Consider the following 27,077-nt stretch of genomic DNA (forward strand, 5'->3'; position numbering starts at 1 on the left):
GATTTTGAATAAAGGTACAGAATTTTCTTACTTACATTTTAACAGAAACTCTCTATATTTTGAGTGGAAAACTGACTGTGGCAAATGCAGAAGAGGAAATAAGGAGAACACTTAGGAGGTTGTTAATACTCCAATGTTAGTACTAGGGAGACAACAGTGAAGTGGTGAGAAGTGGTTAGATTTAAAATCTCTTGAAGATAATGTGATTGATGGATATGGGCAGCATACAAAAACAACAGTCACAGATGACGCTGTAGTTTGTGGCTTGTGGCCCGTAGGTGAATACAGTTACTTATTCATGTGGGAAAGATTAAATTGGAACACGTACAGCTAGGAAGTCACATATGTAGTAGAATAATTAATTCTATTTGACTGAGATGCTACAGCAAGAGAGTTATCAAGGAATAATTCAGAAAGGCTGGCCATATAAGTGGTTTCACCCAAACTTTGGGAAGAAAAATATCACCTTGCAGGAGAAGAAAGTAAAAGAATGCAAAAAAGGGGGGGGGCAGAATTTACAGTTTAATTAGTTTTCAATTAGAGAAAAATATATTTAAAAGGCATTATAAAATGTAAATGTACAGAACCATTTAAAATAACTATTTAAAATGTTAAGTAATTTGCCTTTAATATTTGATAATTTAAGAAATTCAAACTTAACTGTTACTTTCTACATAGCTTTGATATTATAAGTAAAAAGTTAGATCTTAAGATATAAATACCAAATATGTAATTTCGAAGTTATTACATAACTAAATATGTTTGGCTCACTCAGATTTCCTGCTGTATTACAAGTTTTCATTTCCTTTCTACATCTGTTCACTTGTATATTTTCCCTTCAAGCTTAAAGAGGTCATCCACACATACCATAATAACATTTCAATGGGAGATAATTAATTTGATAGGATACAACTAAATCCTAAACTCCATCTGGGCAAATTATTTACGCTGTTACACTGAGGCTGCTATCCTAAGTTCAAAGGCAAGTTAAACCAACATCTCACCATATGTCTTCTCCATTAATAATCTCAGTTGATAAGAACAATATTCAGATAATTTATTAATGTGTTTGGAGGAAGATGTGATGAAAGCAGTAATTTTGTTTGAATCAAATTTATAATTGAACTGCATGTAAAGTGTTCTAAAATTTTACTTTAAAATTATGCAAAGCATTTTAAGTATTAAAATAATTGGCTACTTTTCAACTTTAGAATAATGTGTGTAGTTTATCTTTGAATCACAAACCAAACAGAAAAATGTTTTATAAAATAAAAGCATAAACTTTTAGCAATTCATCATATTTGTTCATTTTCTTTTTTTTTCAGAAATTGATTTTTTAAAAGATTTATTTTATTTATTTATGCATACAAAAACTGGGGTGTAGGCCAGGTGTGTGTGGGGGTGAAAGGATTCACCAGAGACAGAGTGGGGAGCAGAACAGGCAGATCTACTGAAATACACAACAGAGGGGAGCAGCAGGCAAGATAGGAGAGGTCTGCTATGCCATGTGGGTCACCTCCCTGGCCAGGAATCAAACTCAGGCGGCAGTGGATGGTGATAGCTTGATCGTGCTGAGACTTTAACCCCTGCACCACAGGGATGCTCATCCATTGATCTTCTTAATTTAGCACATGCTGATTGATTACCTAATATGTGCCTAACACTAGGATGAAAATGATGAAGAGGCACAGATACAGCTCCTGCCCAGTGATGTTTCTAAAATGGTGGCTCTCGGGAGTGGAGAGAAACAAGGGCTGTGAGTTGTACACAGAGCACTTAGCTTTACCTTGGGAAGGACTCAGGGAGGTTTCCAAAGGGAATGCTCCCAGCTCAGAAAATCTGAAAGATCTGGATGATTAAGTAGTTGAAGGAGAGATGAAGAAATTATTCTAAGTAGAGGCAATGAAAATGTAAAATTTCTAGGACACAGAAACATTACTGGATCCCAGGGTGAGTAAGAAGAGAGAAGAGCAGCAGTGAGCAAGGAAGAGCAGAGCACACCTGACTTACAGGTTGTACAAAAGAATCCATCATCTGTTTTCTAAATGTCACTCTCAGGGCCATGTGTATCTCAGGGCTGGAATGGGGACAGAAGGAATAAAGGTAGATGAGGCTTCTAAAGAGTGATGGGAGGGCCTCCCTGGTGGCGCAGTGGTTGAGCGCTGGGTTGCGAAGCTGCCCGCAGACTCTGCGGCGCCGGTTCAATCCCCGGCTGCTCCCCGGCCACGGGAGGAGGGTCCCACATGGCGCGCAGACCTCTCCTGCCGCCCGCTGCTCCCCTCAGCAGTGTACTTCGGTCCTTCTGCCTGTTCTGCTCCCCGCTCTGGCTCTGGTGAATTCTCTCACCCTCCCGCGCTTCTGACTGTACCCAGTGCATGTATAAACAAAACAAACAAACAAACAAACAAATAAATTAAAAACATGCCTCTATAAACAAAAAAAAAAACCCAAAAAACAAATAAAGAGTGATGGGAGTAATAATGGAGATGAAGATTAGTGGGCTGACATGAAAGTTATTTAGGTGACATAGATGGAATTACAGGAGGGGTGTGATGAGGGAAATGGATGTAACAAAGATGACCCTCAGGTTCCCAGAGTGTTAAATTGAAGGAAAACTGGTAAATATGGGGAAAGCTCAGCTTGAGGAAGTCAGATGATAAGCCCAGTTCTGAGAATGAATATGAGGTACCTTTGAGATACCTGAGGTGTCAAAGCTGTGGTTTGTTAATCAGGCTGAATCAAGTGGCGAACAGCAAGGTAAAACTGTTTCAAGAAAATAGCAGCAGTCAATTATGTCAAATGCTGACACATATCTTTTGGGTTTAGTGACAGAGATAACCCTAATAACCTCAGTAAGGTGTGTGTCTATGAAATAACAGGGCTTTGTGGTTGGAAAGAGGAGGTGAAAATTTGGGGGGTGCAGGTGAGGAAATGGATGCGACAATTGAGGATCACTCCGTCCATACATCAGGCTTTGAAGTAAAAGGGGACAGGACAATGTCAGCAGAAGGGGATGAAACACAAAATGAATGTTTTGGAAAAGGTCACAGAAAATCCAAATATAAATTACAACTGGGCACGAAAATGAATGCTTAGGATTTTTTTTTTCTTAATTTAAAATTAGAAGGGAAAATATCCCCCAATTTGATTTTCAAAAGTCTTAGATGACTATCCAATTAGGGCCGTGGCCAAATTAATTTTGCACAGAATTCTTTAAATTTAATTCTTTCCTTGTGGATGCTCTAACAACACTTGATTCCTACTTTTGTTGTGACATTTAACATAGGAATTCTAATTAACATTTATTTTCTAATTGTAAAACATGTAGAATTGTTTAGTCAACATTTATCCAAGACCCAGGTGCACACTAGGTGGTCATAAATGCATGAAAATATTAATCTTAGAAAGTAAACACGTCTTAAATGCATACTCTCCTTAGAAAGTAATGTCTCAACTATCTATCACATTGTTTCTAGAAGATGAATCTAACTAAATCTTGAAGCCTGAGAGATTCCCAAAATAGCAGCCTTACTGACATTGTTGTCAACATCTCTCTACAAAAGGAAAAGAATGAAGTACAATTTTCATCAACAATCTGTGGTCATAAGATAGCAACCAAAAATTCATAGAAAACAGTTTCCAATAGGAAACTTTAGATGATATAGCAGTTAGTGTGATCTGTCTAGGAAAGTACTGCAATTAGGAAGTCCCAGAGTCTTAGTTATTAGCCAGAATTCCAACCACTCAGCTGGGCTGTTTGTACAAGGAGTGTCTCTTGCTTGTCGTGACCGGCTTCCTAAGTATTCACTGGATCACTCCATCCCAAACTGTTTAACAATATAGCATGGAAGCGGCAGTGCTGATTGGTCCCCGTAGAGCCAGCTTTGGCTTGAAGAGCTCAGGGTTGCTGCAGAAGTTTCGATCCCGTGGGGATGGTTAGGAAAGCTGTGCTATGTGAGTAGAAACACAGGCACCTCAACAACAGCTGCTTTGCAGCTGGGTCACAAAGGAGAGCAAGAAATCCCTTGACACCATAAAAGGTAGCGGATGATGGGAAGGCAATCTCAGCGCCTCCATTTGTCATTGGCAGGGTGCCACTTGCTCTCTCAATTCCAAATGCTCTCACCAGAGGATAAAGCCAGATGTAAATAATTCCCTAATTTTATACTTTTTTTTTTTTTTTTTTTTTGCAGAAAGCTTTGCACTAGAGGATATAGAGGGTTATTTAATTTATTCAGACACAGGATTCTTTGATGATGTAGCTAGGGCACTGAAGAGACCACTGGATTCAATAACAGAAACCTGAGTTCTGTTCAGGTTCTGATCCCAACAAGGTCAACAACCAAAGAAAGCCACTCATTTGAATTGGTTCCGTTTTCTTTTGCTGTCAATCAAAAGACCTGGGTTCACTGAACTCTACTGATTACAATTCACTGTTTAACAAACAAACAGAATTCAACTCAGAGGAAGTCATCATTACTTAAAAACTCATATTAGTGAAAAGTTAATTTCTTAATTCATGTCATCCTCTTTTACTTCAACATTACTTTCCAGTCTACAACAGGAAAGAGGAATTAGACTTGCTCAGGCCAAGTCAGCTGATAGTAACATTGGGGATAGCTGCAGAAAACAAAAGCAACTGTAATATAGATACTAACAAGTGGAACTAAGCATAGTTGAGATAAACGATTCATTCATCTTCTGAGAGTACTTTCAAGGCAACATTGTCCATCCAGTAAAATATAATAGAAAGGTTTTTACAACAACCAGGCTATATATTTGCCTAAAGTATGTACTGTGCTTCTAAGTAACTACACTTTGCATGAAATGGTTCTGCTTATGCCCACTCTTCAATATAATTATAATATAATCCCTTTTCTGATTTAGACAAATACTCTATAGTTACCCTAACTTTTATTTACCTCTCATAAGCATTCACCTAAATTGGATGAGCTAAATAATGGCTGTTATTACATGCAAATGTCCCACCAGATTAAACAATTGGGCCCCATTAGTAGCATCAGAGAGGCCCACTGTGACTTGAGCTTTCTTTCCCCTGCTTGTTCCAGACAAAAGGGCACTAACAAAGACATCCTTTCAGAGCACAAGACCATGGGATATTTATCAAGCATAACTGAATTTCCATTTATCTTCTCTGCTTTCCCCAAACACATTTTTGAAGCAGTCTGCATCCTAGCACATTGCAGTTTTGCTTTCTCTTTGTAGACTGTAAGAGGCAGAACAGAGAAGTTTACTATGTGCCAGGTTCTGCCTCCAAGACTTGGTGTGTGTTGTCACATTAAATCCTCACAAAACACTTGAGATGCTACTATTATCCATTTTACAAAATTAGAAAGTGAGGCTATAGTGAGGTTAAGTACTTTACCTAAGGAACAAAAGCTTGATTTGGCAGAAATCAGGTTCAAACAGAGACAATCTGGTTTTCACAGCTTGTGCTATTATATTATAGTTTTGTTCCAGAAGTTGACTACCAGTAATCATTATGCTATTTAAAAGCAAGCTTTCTAGAGTAAGGGTTTACCTATTTGCTCCTGTATTCATCCCTCCATCCGCCCTCGTTGTGTTTCTCCTACGTGCCCTGCACTCTGTGAGGCCCAGATAGGTGAGGATAAAATAACTTCCACTTGTGTGGACTGAGTAATGTCATGGGGACTCTGAAAGGAGGCCTGTTCCAATTGCAAAGTAATACCTAAAAGGGCTCTTGCTAGACATATGCATAGAACATAAGGAGAAAACAGAGACCCAAGCATCTATTCTGCCTGAAGGATCAGGGAGGTTGCAAGAAGGAGGTGGCGTGCTTCAGCTCACAGATGGAGGGAAAGTTGGCCAGCCACCAAGACAACTGAGTATCTAGTCAGTCCAAGTGCTGGTGGCTCAAAGTTCTCTTTACAAGATCCAAATTAAGGAAATCATTTAGAAAGTCAGTCTAATGGAGATATTCCTCCATATTTTAACACCGTAAAAAAAATCTGTAGTTTACAAAGATTAATTTGATACCAACTACCACATCTCTTGGTCAAAATAAGGTTAGTGAATAACTAAATTGACCAAATTTTTACTTTCTGTCAGGTTCATTATTCTTGAGTCACCTTCTGTGAATAGTATTCTTCTGTGACTTAAAAACAATTGTCTGTAGGAAACAGTACATTTTAGTGCAAAACGCAATTGTTTGAGTTGTGAAGAGACTAGGGGTAGCACATAAGATTACAGGAACCTTGAAATAAGTACAAAGGAGAAATACACACATACACAGCAAATGGTCAGAGGTTGGCATGTTACCAGTGGAGTGAATGTGTATATATATATATATATATAAATAAATGCATATGACAAGCATATCACTGAACAGGATCACTCCCAATTCCTAGCAGTACAGTGTGCTAGTTGAAGCACACACACATAGTATCAAACTCTTCAAGGTTGATACTAAAGTAACTGGATTAAATGGGCAAGTTATATAATATCTTCAGAAACTCAGTACCTTACAGGTTTAAGAATAATACCTGCTGATACACACATGTGTGTGAAGCATACACACATACAAAATTATTTCTCTCTCTCTCTCTCTCACAGTAAGAAAAATGTGTAGTATCACACAAAAATGAGTGGGTCACTAATAGGAGAAAAGTGAGTACAGAGGTGACTCAGAGATGGAGAAGAGGAAGTCTGAGCTTCTTTGCCTCTAGACAATTTAATAGTAGCTCTGCTTAGGGCTAAATTATCACTGTCAACATTTCAGACCCTTGTGACCATGGTAGGAAAAATGTGAGACGAAGCCCCACAGGATTCACTAACCATCAACCTCCCAAATTGCCTTCAACACATTCTGCAGTTATATTGACATCTGAGTTGGCAGGTTTATCTGTGAGATCCAAGAGAGACTAAGTAGATACTCCCAATCATAAGAGCATTTTTATCAAAGTGATGCAAAGATCTCTAAGAGGACAGTGTAGTTTTTTTTTTTTTTTAAAGATTCATTTATTTATACAAGAACCAGGGTACAGGCCAGATGCACAGGAGGGTGAGAGGATTCACCAGATAAAAAGCGGGGTGCAGAACAGGCAGACTGACGAAATACACTGCTGAAGGGAGCAGCTGGTGAGACCGGAGAGGTCTGTTGCGCCATGTGGGAGCCTCCCGGGCAGGTGGGAATGGAACTGGGGCTGCAGAGGCTGTGGACAGCACAGTTTCACAGCACTGCGTTCAATCACCTGAGCCACCAGGGGAGGCCCGAGGACAGTGTAGTTAACACAACACCAGTCCTTCACAATTGCAATAAATATAAAGCAGACTTGAGAAGAAACATAACTGACTTGACTTCTGAAAATGGAATGCATGTACACTTGGGGCATATGGATCGTATCATGAAAAACACAAAATGGACTTTGAATATAGGGGGTATAAATTATGAAATTACTGAATGATTTATTAAAGGGGTTTTATTTTAAAATAAACATAGATATGGTATAAAAAGATAAGCATTGGCATACAGACAAAAAACATAGATTTGGGAATCAGGTAGAACTGAGTTTGATCAACTCTTTAAGGTTGATACTAAAGTAACTGGATTACATGGGCAAGTTGTATGATGTCTTCAGAAATTCAGTACCTTACAGGGATAAGAATGATACCTGCTGATAACATTGATGCCTCCTGATATAAGACAGTACATGTGTAATAGGGACCATACAGTATCTATGTATAGCATTTTAAACGAGTTAAAGGAGAGAAATATGTATTTTAAAACAGCAATATAAGAACTCAGAGAAAAAGTTACTTCACTTCTTACCTAAATCTGTTTACCCAAAGATAAGTCATGGAAATAGAAGATAATTTTTCATGGATTTAAAATAGCACCCTTGTAACACAAACCAAAAGAAGAATTTTAAGATCCAAATTACTTAGCTGTCTATCAAATTGTCTCGTGTTCTGGAATGTCTTAGAATATTGTAGATAAAATTTACATTTGGGATAAGAGAGCTTGAAGAGAAAGCAGGGAGAAAACCAAAGCTTAACACTGAAGTGAGAATTCACAGTATTCAGGACCACTCTAATTCATAATGGAAAACCCATATAAATACTGGTGACAGTGTAAGAATACATTTGCTCCATCTAGAAGCATGTATTTTCCAAAAGGTCCACTTTCTCTTAGAGATGCTGCCATGATTTGGCAAGTTCAGGTTGAAGCTGTTAGTATGGTTCAAGGAGCCACCAATCTTACATAAATGAAAAACATGGTGAACTCTCTATATTGCAACATTCAGATACCTACTATTTCAAAGAAGCAAAACATTCCTAAAAAGCTGGTGGCAAAGGTGGTTGAGTGCAGAGCTGTGAAGCCATCTGCAGCCTCTGCAGTGCGGATACCCACGTATCGCGGAGATACCCACATGGCGCAGTACACCTGCCTCACCTGCTGCTCCCCTCAAGCAGTGTATTTCAGTCAGTCTTTCTGTTCTGTTCTCCACCCTGTCTCCAGTGAATCCTCTCACCCCACACACCTCTAGCCTCCACCCCAGCTCTTGTATGCATAAATAAATAAATCTTTTAAAAAACACACAATTTTATATAAATCTGATTGTCACTCTCCTTTCTCAAAGTAAATGGTTACAGATGACCATGATAGTGTTAGTTTATATGTTTTTAAAATATATAATGAATAGGCAATAGGGGAAATAGTAAGAGTACAAAAAACACAGGGAATTCATTTTCAGCAGAGAGCTTCTGTGCTGAAGGATAAGAAACAGTGTAGAAAAGGCAGTTTGGGTGTTGCCAGTCTATGTCCCTAAACAAGGGTCATTTAAAAATAAATCATTCTGTCTTTATACAAAAGACATCCTCATTTTTTTTCAGGGATTGTGACTGTTTTTGATGTGGGTGGCTTACAATACTAACATTAATCCATTAATTTCACAAGAATTTGGATATCTAAAAATAGTTCTCAAATTTCCAAATAAAGATTTCTTAAATGTCTTTTAGTACAAATGTACTAAAATGTCTTTTAGTACATGAGGTATTTTAATATTTACAAAAATAGTGCTTCAGATTGAGCAAGTGATACTGTGTTAATACTCTTGAAGATCACAAATTAACTTTAGCAAAAGTAGAGCAAAACTGTAGGCAGAAAAGCCTATTTCTTCCAGTATCAGCAGTATAAATTCACTTACATTAGTTTTTGTAGAAAGTAGCTCATATTGCTTTCCATCCCATCAAATTTATACATCAGATTGATTTTTCAAGCAAAACATATAAATATTATGATAATTTTAATAGTTAAATAATACTATATATATAGCATATATAATAAAATATAATATTCCTGGCTGGCAGACATCATATATAATAAAATAGCAGAGAATTATCAAACTCTGTTCTACCTGTCAGAAAGATACATATTATCATCACTATCTCTATTTCTGAAATTCTACAAATTCCCTCTGAAATGAATGATTTATATTTTGAACTCTTCTGAAATTATGCTCCAGGCTATCAGAGCAAAACAGCCAGAAGATCACATTCCTCTAAATTATCAAATGGAAAAAATAACTATATTCAATTTGTAAGTTTTCATTTCTATCTTTCAATAATTAATAGCATTTCTATATTCATAAATTATGCTATCACTTTTACTGAGACAAAAAAGAAAATATATTTTAAACTTAAAAATGTTGTTATCCAATTACTTGAGCTTTTAAATTTACTTTTCAGTCCATTTTTATTTTTTTTTAAAGATTTTTTTTTTTTTTTGATTTATACAAGAGCTGGGGTACAGGCCAGAGTCACGGGAGGGTGAGAGGATTCACCAGAGACACAGCCAGGAGCAGAACAGGCAGACTGACAAAATACACTGCTGAGGGGAGCAGTGGGAGAGACAGGAGAGGTCTGCCGTGCCATGTGGGATTCTCCCTGGCCGGCCAGGAATCAAACAGGTGCTGCGGAGGCAGCAGACAGCTTCCCAGCGCTGCACTCAACCTACTGCACCACCGGGGAGGCCCTCAGTCCCTTTTTAAATGCTGCAGATCCTTGACATTTTCTTTTTTTTAAGTTTTAGTTATTTATTTATACAAACACTGGGAAGTGCAGGAGGGTGAGAGAATTCACCAGAGCCAGAGCGGGGAGCAGAGCAGGCAGAAGGACTGAGGTACACTGCTGAGGGAAGCAGCGGGCGGCAGAAGAGGTCTGCGCCATGTGGGACCCTCCTCTGGTGGCCGGGGAGCAGCCAGGGATAGAACTGGTGCCGTAGAGACTGCGGGCAGCTTCGCAACCCAGCGCTCAACTGGTGCGCCACCAGGGAGGCCCAATCCTTGACATTTTTAACCAAAAGAAGGAAAAACAAAAAAACATAAGCTCTTAATTTTATATTTACACTAACCTACTTGAATCATCATTTTCCCTTTCTATCAGTAATTTGTGCAAACCTTTCTCTTGGTCATTTATCCTCCCAAACTTATTTTTCCTTCTCTCATCCTTTCCTTCACCATGCAATACTGGGATAATTTACGTGTTTAATGAATAGCTATTGCTGTGTAAGATTCTCCATTAGCATCTAAAAAACCAAATAAGCAAAACTGACATATTAGCTCTCATTCTAGTGTGAAAGACAGACACACGAACCCTGTGGGAAGGAGTACTGGGGTGTCAGTGCAATAGTCTAACTGTAAACATCATTTGAATTGGGCCAATCTCTGCTTCAGAGCTCTTTTACCTACATTAAATTCAATAAACATTTATTGAATAACGATGTATTGTATTAAGCACCAAGCTGATCACAGTAATGAAAAGACATGACTCCTACTATCACTGCCTAAGAAATAAACAACAATAATACATTAGCATTCAGTTTGTCGTATTGATATTTATGTGCAATACAAACCCTGGAAGAGAAGCACTAGGGCTGCATGGAAGAATCAGTAAGTCTTTCTCAAAAACAAGTGTTAGAGATGAGATTAGGTGAATGCAGAGGGTGCTGGCAGGTAGAGATAGAAAAAAGATATCCTAGGCCAAGGCAGCAGCATGTTTGGAAAAGACAAAGAATGATCAGATGTGTCATACTTAGGGAGCCATCAGAAGTTTAATCCTGAAGAGACGTAACCATCTATCTCTGAATCATATATAAATGTCCTTGACCATGGTGACCTCAAAAACAAACAAAATAACATTTAATACTATGAGGACAATGGCTGATGAAAAAGATCAAGGATAGCTAAGACCAAATAATAAACATCTCAGGTTTTACAAAGACAAAGATTTTACTAAATAAGAATCATGGTATTGCCCTCATGGCTACCAACACATACTAAGCCCTTACAATATGCATACCTGACAGTGTTCTACATATAAAATGCTTTATGTTGATGTATAAACTCATTTGACTTCTGGACAGTTTTCACAACAAGGAATTATTTTTGCCTTTATTATACATGAATGGAATGAGACAGAGACAAGTAGGATGATCAAAGTCACTGGGTTGATAAGTGGCAGAGGAAAGCAGGCAATCTAGAACCAAGTGTTCATATAGGTGTATCCCCTCTTAGGTGATGAAAAGCTAATGGAGAAGCAAAGCAAGTTACATGATCATATATGTTTTAATAAATGTTTCTGTTTTTGAAATAAGCAGCTCTATAGGTGAGAAGCTATTAAGCATTTACTACATAAAACACAGTATGATTTAAGTCATGGGTAAGGAAACATAAGTAACACATTCCACCAATACCTGCAATTTCCAAAGTACTGATATAGATACAAACATAAACATAGATTGAGATAAAGAAACATAAATAGAGAATAATAGCTGGGATCTGCTTATTGGATATAAAAGCTATTGACAATAGAGTCATTAACTGGTAGGCACACTGAACTGTAATTTTGACTACTTGCTGGAGGCTAAGTATGGGACTAGCTTGGGAGTGAGAAATTCTTGAAGGCAGTCTTGATGGTCAAACTTCATGGACTTTACTTCCAGGAGCTTGACCAAGTTCTCATAGGAAAAATTTATTCCTGATAATGGCAGGGGAGAAGAGTAATCCTTTTGAAATATATCCATAGTTTCATGACAAAGGACTTCATGGCAGAAGATTTATTAAAGCTTTGTCCCAGAGCAGTCGTGGAAGGTCATTGTTCCTACATCAGCTTCCTCTAGAGTTTATGGTCTCATTTGTGATGGCAAAAGGTAAGGAGTCATACAAACATAAACATTTGTGAAGGTCGGGCCTCCCTGGTGGCGCAAGGGGTTAAGCACTGCACTATGAAGCAATAGCAACTTCTGCGGCATGAGTTTGATCCCTGGACGGCCAGGGAGCAACCCACATGTCACAGCAGACCTATCCTGACTCGCCTGCTGCTCCCCTTAGCAGTGTGCTTTGGTCGGTCTGCCTGTTCTGTTCCCCACTCTGTCTCTGGTGAATCCTCTCACCCCCCCCTACATCTCTGGCCTGTACCCCAGCTCTTGTTTGCATAAATGGATAAATCTTTAAAAACAATTGTGAAGGTCACAGGACAAAGATACTGGCTAAATCAATGTATATATTAACATATTTAAAAAAGGAAATAGAGTATACAGCTTTTCCCATACTAATCTGATGACTTAATTTTTTTAAGAAAAATATTTTAGGAATCTATTTTGTCCTTTTGGAAACACTGTTCTAATAGAAAGTTTCAAAGAAATAATGGCAGTGGTAAAATCTTGACACCCTTAAATTTCACTGTATTTTATTTTTTCCACCTTAATAGCAAGTAAAAGAAGTAAAAGCAATTTTTGTGAGCAACATTATTGAGTCAGCTTTGTTAATATTTATATTCAAAACAAAGTGATCAAATACAGCAACATACACATACACTATTGTATGGTAAAGTGGAAAGGAATGAAAGATTCCTCTACCACATAAATAGAAATGGAATGAAAAAAATTATCACTTGTAGTGAAAATACACCCTAGGTTAGAAAAAGAAAAATAGATACCACCAGAAAGCTATCTTGAGCCAAAGCAATAAATTTCAATTTAACCCTCTATCTCTGCTGAAGTAATTTCTTTGAGATATGCAAAAGAGAATCATAAAACCATAGACTTTTGAGCAATAATTTTCTGCTTAGCATGATTAACTTTCTGTTTTAAACACACAGAAGGACTTTTCTAGTTATTGCTGTTTCATCTCAAGAAATAAGGAATAAAATGAAGTGTGCAGGAGATAATATCTTCAAGTTCTGTTTTCCAGGGACAAAAAATTCCTGGATTGATCATTACATCTAACAACTTTGTTACCTATTTCTCCATTATGTGACATTATAATACATGGCTTTATACAATGCTCAGTGCCCATCTAAAACCTAGTGCCACATGGTTAATGTCAAACTGACCAAACAGTCCAATTTATGTACGAATCCCCCATCATGGTGCTGTCTTCCACCTAAAGTACTGTTATTACTATGTAGGCTGAATTACAGTGTAGGCTCCAGAATGTACCTTGTCCTGTCAGTTTTGACAAAGGGGCTCAATTATACGTCAGAAATGAGAGTCCTGCAATTTTAGCCTTTTAAAAAGAATTATGCTCTCCACTGTGGGAAGAAATAAATTTCTAAGCAGGTAAGCACTCAGGTGTTTTGGCTACAACTCAATATTCTACCAGGTATAAGGTCATGTCACTTCAGCCAGGTCTACCTCCCTGTCTCCCATCTCTTTCAGTTTAAAATATCATACTATATCCTTCAAAACTTAAAATATGAAACTAAATACTATATATTGTTAATTGAATACCGCATACAATTTAAATGGAAAATTAATCTTCAAATTTCACTGTTATTGGCCACTTTCTAGTTAATGCACATATGTAGGTAAATAAATCCTTTTTGCAATTGTCTATGTTAAAAATTCTGTGTGTGTGTATTTCTGAATTTATTTTATGTAATTATAGTACCTGGGGGAAGATAATTTTTTAAATTTTTAAATGTGGTACTTTTTTCTTACATTTTGGTTACTTATTGGACAATATATGATTTCTCCTCTTGGTGGTCATAAATATGAGGCATCCAGGAGGGGAGGTATCCATCCAGAGGAGGAGGGTTGAAAACAAGGTGGTGGTGGGGATTGCACAAGGGTCTCTGAAAACTATGGGTGCTTTGGTGGTGGGAGAACTATGGTGAATGATGGTGACCATGCTAAAATTTTCTATTTAATATACACAGGAAATGCCTTTTCACTTCAGAACTCTATTATATAAAGAAAATCTAAAAAACGAATGAAGACTTGTTTTAAAAATAATTTATGTACTTTGAAGTTAGGCACTCATGCACAGGTGGTACCTATATGCATGTTTAATCAAAAACAAAAAAGGCTGGAGAATAATTTAAATAGCACAGCTTTCCAAAAAACCAAGGGGTAGGATGAGGCACATACTTTTGACACAAACTTAAGGCTTAACCCTTCGTGAACCTGAGCTTCCTCATCTTTAGAGCATATCAAATTGGCTGCCTGAGGAAGTAGTTACTTGAAAAGCCTTGTTCTTTGTATGATAACGAGCATGAGCTAATTGCAAGAAGTTCTGTGATGAACTGACCAATGAACAGTCAGGGTCAAGAGCCACCCAATATGCAATATTCAATTCTTCATGAGATAGAAAAGAACAGATGAGGATTCATGTCAAAGGAGGAAAGAATGAGAAATTCAGATGGTTCCAGAAGCTTAGAACTTGCTAAACATGAAGTTGAACTTACAATAGTTCTTAACTGCTGCTTAGATGAAGTATAATTTTAATAAAAACTAAGGCTATAATCTATAGTTCCTTAGGCTTCATGCTTTAGCATGCTGAGGCTTAAAGGCGATGTACGTTACTCAAAAGTAATGTAGATAAATATAAGGGAGAAAGACCCACAACTTAGGGCTTGTGAACATGAGCATGCCCAGCTGGTTCTGAAATTATTTATAAGAATGCAAATATGGGGCCTCCCCTGGTGGTGCAGCAGTTGAGCACTGGGCTGCAAAGCTGCCCACAGCCTCTGCAGCGCCAGTTCAATCCCCAGCCACCAATGAGGGTCCCACATGGCACGACAGACCTCTCCTGCCATGCCCGCTGCTCCCCTCAGCAGTGTATTTCGTCAGTCTTCCTGTTCTGTTTCCTGCTCTGGTGAATTCCCTCACCCTCCCGCGCTTCTGACTCTTCCCAGTACTTGTATAAATAAATAAATAAATCTTAAAAAAAAAAAAGAATGCAAATATGACAACTTATACTTCTTAGAACAGATGTAGCTTTCTTTATATATACATTTGTGTACAGGTATGAAAATGAATATATATGGTTAAATGCCAAAGGGAATAAAAAAAAGGCACTCTCCATTTGTGGAAGCCTTGTTCAACTACCTGTGAGGAAACATACTTGCTTCAGAAAATGTATGTAGCCAGCCTCACCTTTCTCCAGAGTGAATACAGACGTAAACAGGATGCTGTTTTAAAAAGAAGAGATACCCAGATTTTCTCTACTTGATATATTATTAAATTAAAACAACAACAACTAGCAAACTAGGAAATATAAAACATAACCTGAAAACAGTTCACATTAAAATGCTGTCATTCTTTATTACATAACAGGAGAGTAAACATGACGTAGGAGGAAGAATAACAAGCTGGAACTCCTGAAGTTAAGTCAGAGTATAACGTATCAATGGAGTTTCTTTAGCAAATTAAAGGGTGACAAAGTGGAGGAAATGCCTACTAAATGATGTGGGAGCCTATGCCTAGAATAAAAAGTAAACAATGAGGAAATAAGGGCCTCCCTGGTGGCGCAAGGGGTTAAGACGCAACCTATGAAGCTAACCACAGCCACTGCATCACGAGTTCGATCACCAGCCAGGGAGCTACCCACATGGTGCAGCAGACCTCTCCTGTCTCGCCTGCTGCTCCCCTCAGCAGTGTATTTCAGTCAGTCTGCCTGTTCTGCTCCCCACTCTGTCTCTGGTGAATCCTCTCACCACCACCCCCCACACACACCTCTGGCCTGTAACCCAGTTCTTCTATGCATAAAAACAAAATAAATCTTTAAAAAAAATGAGGAAACAAGATTAAGTTTCTAAGGCAATTGTCCTTTCTAAAAAAAAAAAAAAAAAAGGCCATTTTCACCTGTTACCAACATGGTAGCTCACAGATGAAGTAACCATCAGCGGCTCCTGTTTTGAATTTCTCCTAAATAGAATGCACTGAGGTCTTCATGAGGCCAAGGAAGTGCCCTGCTGGTGTTTATATCACCACTGTTTATCACAGAGCATGAGACAGAGTTCAAGCTCAGCAAATATGTATTGCATGCAGGTTTTTATAAATGATTGATTTTTCTGGAGTCCCACAAGAAAGTCAGTCTATATTTATGAGGGATGCCACTTCTCTAGCTATATCCCTCCGTGTATAACACAGGATATCAGAGTACAAGGAATTACGAGGGCCTGAGAGTGCTGGACTACTTAATCTGCACTAAATGGTGACTACACACCAAATACAGAACCAAACAGGGAAATATTAACAAAGAGATGTAAGTTTAAAAGCAATATAATCTTATTTTCCCAAATAAAAAGTGACTATTTTCAAACATAGCAGCATGTATTCACAAACAAAAAGCAGCTAGAATTAGTTCATTTCACCTTTTATGACAGAATTTGAGTATTTTAACTTGTATTACTCCTAATAAAATCAGGCAAAAGAGGGCCTCCCCGGTGGCGCAGAGGTTGAGCGCTGGGTTGTGAAGCTGCCCGCAGCCTCTGCAGCGCCGGTTCGATCCCCGGCTGCTCCCCGGCCACCAGAGGAGGGTCCCACATGGCACGCAGACCTCTCCTGCTGCCCGCTGCTCCCCTCAGCAGTGTATTTCCTCAGTCTGCCTGTTCTGTTCCCTGCTCTGGCTCTGGTGAATTCTCTCACCCTCCCGTGCTTCTGACTGTACCCAGTGCTTGTATAAATAAATAAATAAATCTTTAAAAAAAAAATCAGGCAAAAGAAAATTGCTTGATTGATGACTTCTACTAATTGAAATACAAAAGGCAGAATAAAATCAGACATATTTTGGAGATATTTGGATTGCTAGTTACTTTGTGGCAATAAGTAAGAGTAATTGTAAAATTGATTCTAGGTAACAAAATGTGTATCTTGGAGTAAGAGGGTGGTTTCTAAAAAATTAATTGACAGATTCCTTATGCTTCAAAGTGGAAATAATACAATGATAATTATATTATTGCCAGAATGTTAAATCATAAATTTTATACAAAGCAACTTCATATTAAAAATGCGTAGCTAAACATCATATTCAATTTTTACCTAAATCTCATCCAATATTTTAGCAACATATTACATTATTCCTTCCTTCTCCACAGAATAGATTTTGTATCCTATATTGAACACATCCATAATCATCATTCAGAGTCACAGGAAAAATTATTTTTGTTCCCTTCCCCCTCTTAGCTAACCATGGTTGTGCTGATTACAATAAAACAACCTAAGTGTTAGTCAACATGCAAGAATGAAGACCTAAGCACTAAAGAGAGCCAAATGAAAAAATAACCTCAGGTCTAAATAAAAATTATTACAAAAAAAATTCAAGAAACATAGAGCACGACATATCCAAATAGACTATACCAACCCCACTTTAGCCTGGGGTATGGAACTTTTCTATTGAACCTCAAGTACTTTCACAACTGGAATTTTATGTAGCTCAATTAATTTTGGCTAGACACAGAACTCTGGCTCCACACTTCTATGCAGTAGCCAAAATAAAGGTTTTCTGTATCAAGAATTACAGTCACCCATATCCTTCCTTCTTTCCTACTAACTTAAATCTGGAAAATAAGCTAACAGCCAAGTAGCTTTTATTGAAATTTTAGTCAATATTAATTTTACTGGCTCACAAAAAACTGAAAAATATTTGGCTTAGGTAAATTACACTGGACAAAAGTCAAGACAAAAATCAAAGTAGGATGTACACACAACTAGAGATCACACAGTTTTAGGAAAAACTGTGAAGTCATCTGAAATACAAAAATGGAAATATCATTTCTTCCTTTTTCTCTAATGTATGCCCAATTGAAAATTCATGGCATTTGCCATAGGTAACAAAGTTCAAAGTAGGGATAAATCATTATTTTAAACAGAGTTCATGTTTAGTATTTTAATTGGACATGACATTGGTATGAAAGTTACACATATTTCATATATTTTCATGTCACCTAGACCCAATGATAATTTAAACCTGGAAGCTACCAGGGACCCTAAAGCAGAACTACTCCCTAGGTGGCCTGAAATGTTGTATTCAAGTTAAAATGCAGTAGCCAAAAACAGAAATCCTAAATTCATGACATATGACACCTAATAATAAAAAAAAAAAAAAAAGTGTTTAACCATTCAAACTGAACTAGTATTTACAGGTAATATCTAAATTTAAGTTTCAAAAAGGGGAGGGGGGAGAAAAAGAATAAGGTATAATAAGCAGAAAAAAAAATTACACTAAAAATTACTTAATATTGACCTGTAGCATCCTGGCCCCCTGCCTGCCCTGCAGCTGGTTGCCTCGCTACAAATGGGGTAGAGGGCCTCCCGGGTGGTGCAAGGGGTTAAGTCTCAGTACTATGAAACTATCAGCAGCAAGTGCAGCACAAGTTTGATCCTGGGCAAGGGAGCTGACCCACATGGCGCAGCAGACCTCTTCTGTCTCACCTGCTGCTCACCTCAGCAGTGTATTTCAGTCTATCTGCCTGTTCTGTTCCCCACTCTGTCCCTGGTGAATCCTCTCAACCCCCACCCCCTGGACCTCTAGCCTATACCCTAGCTCTTGTATGCATAAATAAATAAACCATTTAAAAAAATAATACGCAGTGAAATTTAACAATTCTCAATTCAGAAACCTTGAGATGAAGTTAATTCTACCATTTTAATAGTTATGCTATTCTTGGGGATGTTTCTTAAATCTTTGAAGCTCAGTTTCCACATTTATAAAAAGTGGTTAAGACCCACTATAAAGTTCATGAAATAACACAAGTCAAATAAAGGCAGTCAAGAGATGCACACTTTTTTTTGCACCCACACCTTAGCCTTCATTTATTTATTACATATCACTATGAATACAGAAATGCCTAGCACGATGTAGTAAATCTCAATACATGTACCGACCAAATGAAGAGATTAGTGAAGAAATAAGAATAGGTGCAGGGAAACAAAAATATTAAAAAGTGATGTATCCAGTCCAGAAATTACCTGAATAGAGAAAAATGCAGAAGGAGCATACAGGATAGTTATCAAGAAAATGAAATGCCAAAAACTAAAGAGCAAAAAGGTAAGACTGAGTTACTGCCCTATGTCTAGTGTCAAAGGACAGAAATAGATTTATGCCTGCCATTCAATCTGTAAAGTGCAATTACAGAGAAAGAATAGTTGTATCTAAGTACAGAGAAAGGAAAAAGATAACTGCTTGAAAGACTCAGGCAAGAGTTCACAAAGGACATTAAATTTTAGCATAGAGGAAAAGGGCATTTTTGGCAGAGGAATACAAACGGATTTGGTCTATGGAATTCATCAAAGCATGCTGGGAAATTCTAAATCCCTTTGAACTTTTCTAAATATCATACATACATAAATTCTGAAAGAGAAATTTGTACAAAAATGTACTGAGTGTATCACTCTTCTTGCTGTAATAACACCAATAATCAATATATTTCCTAATTTGTCTTATAAAATATAATTCTTAATGAAAACCTTACTTTAAGTCTAATATAGCTACATGTTCATTTTATATATTTTACCTTTGGTCAGTTTCGACAAAACTGTAAAAACATCATTCTATTTCCTTTTCTCTTGAGACTTTTAATCTATTTCATTTTATAATAGATTTAAAACATTCAGAAGTCAAAATGTGTGGCATTTTCCACCTTGCCAATTCCATGTTAAATCAATGGCATATTACCAAGCCAAGAAACCCAAAATTAGACAAAAGCAATCCACTGGGATCAAAAATCTGCCAAATCTCATAATTCAAAAAGAAACTGTTAAAGATGGTTATGGGGTTTTTGGCACTCTGAATTTAAGTCATTCCATAATAGGGTTTGTATTTCATCTGATCATCAGGTCAGAAGCTATAAAAGTTTTGCTTGGGGGGATTAAAATTTGGGTTGTTATACATAAGTATTTCCTTCCTTTCTCTATATTTCTATAAATTAAAGCTTCTAATTCTTGTGTTTAAATGTGCTTTTTAAAAAAATAAAATAAAAAATAAATGTATAAGTCACATTTTTGATACAGGAAACAACTTACTCAGGTTTAAAAAGAAGGAAAAGAAAAGGATACAGGTTTCTATGTCCAAAGAGGTGACAGTCCAGGTGTATCCAGTCTAAGTACATTTAAGGCTTAAATTGTTTCTTTTCTAAAAGACTGCTTTTTTTTCCCCTTTGATAATGAGGTATCTGAAACTATTGTGTAGATATTTTTTGGAAGGCAGTCATTTATTAACATAATGAAAAATAATTTCGTAAGAGCATCTCAGAGATAGAAGCCAGAGCAAAAGGTATATCTGAATTCCATTCTTAGGTGGAGTTATATGAACTGCCCTCATTTTAGGCTGGAAGAACTGTGTCAGATTTTATTAACCATATCTAGAGATGCCTTAGTGGGATGTTTTCTGGTTATCTAGTCTGCCTAATATAATTGCATGAATAGCATTTTATTATGTCTTAAAATTGACACATAATAATTTTAGGTGTTTAATCCACAACTTATGTGGAAATAAAATGTGACTACATTTTAAATATTATAACTTTCTTTAAATCACTTAGTAATCATTTTCTTGACCATTTGCACTGTTTTTATAATATTTATTTTTATTAATACTGGAGAGAATTTAGATGGTTTAGCTAAAAAAATAATAGATTCAGGTGAAAATGGAAGACTAGTTTTACTTATTAGGTGTGTGAGTTGAGAAAATTAATATTTTGGGCAATCCCTATTGTATAAAATAAAAATATTAATATTACTTTGAAGCACATTTAATGACAATTTTTAGAACTCACAATGGTAGAATATTAGTAATTTTTTATGTTTCAAACTAACACCATTTTCACGGAAATGTGGTTTCCCGTGCTCATTACAGAGTGGTCACGTTATTCATAGAATGATATCTAATTAGTAGGATTCCAGGTTTCACTGACTGTCATACACACAAAATCTCATATAATTTAAAAGAACCAGGCTATAGTTCTATATTACAGCCATTGCAGATGCCTGCAGAAGATAATCTTCAGACAAATACTAAGACAATATCATTATGTAATCATGTTTGGGGTTTCTCCATTTATATAATTCCATTAAATTTCCTGAGGAATCATAACACATCACACTTTCTTTATGGCAAACCCCCAACCAAAGGAATATATTTTTCTGTATTTTCTGCCCAATATTGGCATCATTACATCGCAGCAGCTAAGCTACTGGCTAAGAACCCAGTACTTCAAATCACCTCAATTTGAATAGAGAAAACCAACTTCTAAAGGGTAACGAAGGTAATAACTCACTGTTAGAGCTAGCAGTTTTCCATAGGTGAGGTGAGCAGGAATGTGGTCAGTTTTGGACCTCAATGATTCCATATACCAATGCTCTGCTTCAGGAAGCTTGCTTAATCTCATGTATGCTTCACCTGTAAAGAGATTCATGAAAAGCGATCTGAGGACATGGCTTTTCTTTTCTTTTTTTTTTTTTTTTGTAATATATTTTTTACATCACTTTTCATTTTTGCACAATGTATACATTTTCCTCTTGGTTATAGTCCTCATACAGTTCCCACCCCTCTTGTTTTTATTCTACTCCCTCCCCCCCACCACATAGTATGTCTCTGGTTTGCTTGTTGATTTTATTTTTACTTTATTATAATTAGTTTTTTTCCTGGTCCCTTATTTAGGTTTTCCAAATTCCTGCTATGAGTGAGACCATCCGGTATTTTTCTTTCTTTTTTTTTTTTTTTTTTAAAGATTTATTTATTTATTTATACAAGCACTGGGTACAGTCAGAAGCACGGGAGGGTGAGAGAATTCACCAGAGCCAGAGCCGGGAACAGAACAGGCAGAAGGACCAAGGTACACTGCTGAGGGGAGCAGAGGGCGGCAGGAGAGGTCTGTCACGCCATGTGGGACCCCCGCCCAGTGGCCGGGGATCGAACTGGCGCTACAGAGGCTTTGGGCAGCCTCGCAGCCCAGCGTTCAACCCCTGCGCCACAAGGGGAGGCCCTATCCGGTATTTTTCAACAGCACCACCTTATCATGTTTATATTCCATGGAATCTCAGATGCTGTGACAAGTATTTTCACCCATTATCTCAAGTGACTTCCCCAAAGTCATCGTAGTTTTCATTTTACAGATGAAAAAACTTAAGTTTGGAAAAATTAAGAGTAAATAGGTAAGAGATATTACAAATGGTAAAGCTCTCATTTTTATCCCAGGAACATCTGACTTCTAAGCATATGCCCTTTGTCACAATTTCTCTTAGTTTAAAGCCTGCTCTTTCTTCTGTATAATTATTTGTTCTTTCTTATTCACATCCAATCATTTCTTTAGGAATAGGATGTCTGTAAAATAACTACTAAGCAGAGAGCATTATGCAAGACCTAGAGAAAAGTTTAAGATCCTTTCTCCTCTTCAAGGTCTTATAACTGTGTTGAGAAAGTAAGGTTCACTGAGGGGATAAAAATATTCTGGTTTAAGCATCAGTGCTATATTTTATTTTTTTTCAGAAATGATATACATTTTATATTTTAATAAATAAATAAAATTCTAGTTTCATTTGGAAAAGAGAGTATCTAACAATTGCTTAGCTGGTCCAACACCATGTACAAAGGTAGTCTGACATGTTTCAACTATCAGTAATTACTTTCAAGTTATGCAAATTTTACCGATCAACTAGCATTTTATTACCAACCAACCAACCAGGAGAAAAAGAAATTAGAAATAAAGCCAAACATACATCAGTTGCTTGCTTAAAATAATTCCCCTTGCCCTTATTATGATTAATGCATAGGAATATTCACTTGATGGGAATATTATACTTTAAGATGATTTATGTATTTAAGTTAAATACTATGATTTTAAGAGATAGACCCACTAAATTTCAAAGAGCAGGCAATAAACTGGTAACCTGTATTATTTTTCAAGCAAAGCATCATAGATTAACTAATCACAATTATGATAGCTTTTTCAATTTAGAAGTGTAATCAAAGGCTTTTCCTAAAGATATTACCCACACTGATTGTACATATCTGGCTTCAATGGAAAATTTGGCTTCCTTTTATTTTAATCATATTCTCCATATATTAACAAAGTATTATCAATACAAACGGTTCTGATGAATTGATTTCAGTTTCTTGACCTCTTGAGTATCTTTTGCTTAGCTAATTAGTAAAAACTATCGGTGAAAATAACATGTATACATGAAAATATGCTCACACACATCTCTGTATTTCTCATTATAAGAACTTAAACTATACTATCATAAAAATGGTGGCTGGGAAATGGTTGTTTTATTTTTTCCCTGAAACTTAAAACATGTTTGAACTTGAGAAGAATTTGTTAGTTTAAATCACATATTGAATAAGAAGTAATTCTGAAGCAAAGACCAAAATGGGTAGAATTTATGAAATGTTCATAGTTGTTAGTATAGTATGTTTAGGGAGGGATTTCTTTATCTGTAACTTTCTGTAATAATTTACTGTTTTATTATGGTATCTCAATATACCCTTATACTGTTTGCTAAATATTCTTTTGTCGTCTTAAATAACAAACATTTCCGAATAAAACAAACAGTAATTTTTCTTGGGAAAAATAAACTACTACTTTATACTAAAATACTAGGTGTGAAATATATAACAGAAAGGATGAACAACATATAACAATACTAAAACTTTACAGAAATTAGTTTGTATGTAATTACTTATCTCTAAAATCATGTCTGAAGTCAGTATAACAAATATACTAACTTTAGAGTTAGAGCTGAGAGATAGGCTTGCATTAGTGGGCTCTGTTTGGAATCAAACTGAAATTCTATTTTGAGTCTGTTAAGTACTCATAAGATTAGGTTTTAGAAGTTGTATAATGATTGCATTTTATATAGTATCTACTTTTCATAACTTCAACTCAGTCGTAGAACAATCAAAGTTGTTTTTTTTTCTTACAGAAAAAGAGAAAAGAATTCCAATTCTAGAGTGCTTTTGAAAGTCAAATCTTTACTAAATTTAAGTTGTTGGTGCTTGAAAATCATTTTAAAGTGTATTACTTTTGTCTAAGTCAGAAATAAGATTTCTTTTAAGACCTATTTTTAAATAAAAAAATATTAATTGGCTAAATAATGGTTGGTCCATTCAGTAGGAACTCATGAGCAACTTATTTAAGATTATGAGATGGGGAAAACATCAAAGGGCTACAAATAAAGAATAAAATGGAACAAATGCATCTTTGAAAATGTATGAAAAAATGTAAATAATTATCCCACTTAGATACTATTCACTACAACTTAGAAAAACTTCATTTAACCATTGGTGTATCTCAGTAAAACAGTGATGACAATGATGGTCATTCATCAAAGGCTCATTATGAACTGGGAAGGAAGCTATAAGGGACCAACGTTCTGACCTAGTCACACCCATTCCTCATTCTATACCATTGAACATGTACAATAGAATGGTCCCCAAAGGAGTTTTAATACATTACCCACTATTCAAACACTATCAACAAATTGTTCAGAGTAGGTTTATATTTTCAATCTCTATGATAGTTGTTTTATATATGTATCACATTTTTCATTAAGGAATGTCATCACCTGGATTTTAGAGAGAAGAAAATGGAGAAGTAGAGTAGCTAAACAAAACACATGAAATCATAAAGATTAAAAGTAGTAAAGTTGCAATTCAAATTTAGGCCAACCTATGCTCAAAGCACCTTGTTTTAACCTACTGATAGGAAATCATCAGAAACTTTGAAATTCTCCAGCTCAAGTGAAAATTATATTCTTTCTTATTCATGGAAAAATTGTTTTCTAGCTTGTGATTCATTGACCATCAAGTTCATTTCACTTTGCCTTGGGCTTATCTATTGAATTAAAAGAATAAGTAAGAGCAGTGATAATACATGCTTGACCTTTAAAAATGTTCTAATGCATATGGTACTCAATTCTTAAGAGGGAACTCTACTGAATGTAAGATGCACTTTAGTTCTAAGGTGAACCTTAACACAAAGAGAGCCTATAAAAGCAGTAATAAAATGAAGATGCAAAACCTAAAATGCAAGAAAATGATCAGGGATGAATTTTAAATGTGTTTAAAAGGAAACTCAGTAAAGAGGAAACAAACAAGACAAAGAGTACCTATATCATCTCTGGCAATGACAAGGTAGGAACTTTATATTCCTCATTCCAAAGTAAGGTTTAGAATTCTCATTTTATGAATAAGGAGGAAAGCTCACGAATGAAAAAGGCTTGTTAAAAAGTTAATAATCCCATCCTGAAAGGCTCGAACGGCACTAAAGTTTGTGGGTTTTTTTGTTTTTTTTTTTTTACTGCACCAAGTAGCCTACCACGTGAAATTTATTATATATTGAATTATATAATGAATACCTAATAAGGTTTCAATATTTATTATCTTTACACATTTACATCTTCCCTATACTGTAATAAACATCAATCTCATTTTATAAATGAAGTTACTATGGCTCACTGAGCTTAACAAATATGCTCAATGTTTAAAAATAACAAATGCCAGATACAGTTCTCTCTGGCTTTCCTATTATGCCATTGTGCCCAAATATTATAAAAAAAATAATTACAGAGGGGGATAAAGTAACACAAGGATCATCATTGTAGAAGAGAATTATATGTGTAATCCTCCAAGCAAGATTAAAGTATTAAAATCATAAAAATTCCTTGAATAAAATGGCCACAGGAAAAGAAAATTTGGTAAATTTAATAAAGGAAATGAAGATACTTGGTTGGTAATGGGTGGAAAGATGAGGAATAAACTATCTTCTCTGGTACTGTAATTCTTTTTAACTTACAATAATAGAAAAAGATGTTTATAGTACCCAGGAGGAAAGAAGCTATGATGACTATTTTTCCTTCTTCTCCTACAAAAATGACATAATAAAGGCACTTTCATAAGAATGAGAAGATTTTCTGTGCAATGATATAGTGATCAGGTTCATCACCCAGATTTATTTCCGATTCACTCACAGACAAAAGGGATTTGGATGTCTCCAGGCTGGCTTCAGGCAGATATAAAATGGTTTCAGATGTAGAACAAATAATGTCACTCTTTCTGCCTAAAAAGCTCCAGGTCTAAATAACCCAGGCAAAGGCTAACTCCTTAAAGGAAAGAATGTTGGATTATTGATGATGTAATAGTCTAGATCTCACTGATTCTCATGTTTCAAATTCCTGGACAACTCTAGCTTTCGAATACAGAATGAACATGTAGTGGGACATAGAACCCATATCTGCCAGAGTCACCTTCTGCTTCTCCTGCCCTGTTCAGGGTCATATATTTTCACTTTAAGATTCAATTTAGACTCCCAAACAAAACAAAAAAATCTTTTGTGATTACCCTTATCAAAAGTGATCACACTGTACCCAACTCTTACAATAAATATTAAATATTTTTAATATTCTTGACTATATAACTTACATATCAGTTTAAATTAACCAACAGTGGTAATGTGTATGATGGTAGAGATAAAGGTTAATGACATATCATTCATTCTTGCCACCAGGGCACCTACAATCTAGTAACAAATGAATAACAGATGTAGCAGTACTGAGCAAAGTTTGATTTTTTGGTGCACATGAAACAACACAAAGCCTTTTAAGACATTTAACACAAGTTCAAGTTTTTTTAATCTGTATTAAAACATGCTTTCAGGTGATAGATGAAGAAAAATGTCAAGTAAATAATAATACAGAGAGCAAATGACTCTGCAAAATCACAACAGTGGAACAAGAATAGGTGAGGTGTACAAACACTAATTGCATACACCTAGCTACAATTCAAGGAATGACAAGTTTCAAAAGCATTTTGGTA

The 27,077-nt window shown here is 36.1% G+C and overlaps 1 protein-coding gene across 4 annotated transcripts in view; it reads right to left on the reverse strand.

Annotated features, from left to right (window-relative positions):
- The window catches only part of TMTC2 (transmembrane O-mannosyltransferase targeting cadherins 2), a 382,782-nt gene that overhangs the window by 92,811 nt on the left and 262,894 nt on the right, over positions 1-27,077 (reverse strand). For all 4 annotated transcript variants that reach the window (XM_054696178.1, XM_054696179.1, XM_054696180.1 and 1 more), the window contains exon 8: positions 21,541-21,662. In XM_054696178.1, coding sequence (XP_054552153.1) covers positions 21,541-21,662 — 122 coding nt within the window. The remainder of the gene's footprint in view (positions 1-21,540; positions 21,663-27,077) is intronic.

This window comes from Talpa occidentalis, unplaced genomic scaffold (assembly GCF_014898055.3).
Source record: "Talpa occidentalis isolate TD23 unplaced genomic scaffold, MPIMG_talOcc4v2.1 talOcc4.16, whole genome shotgun sequence".
In the NCBI taxonomy this organism is placed as follows: domain Eukaryota; kingdom Metazoa; phylum Chordata; class Mammalia; order Eulipotyphla; family Talpidae; genus Talpa; species Talpa occidentalis.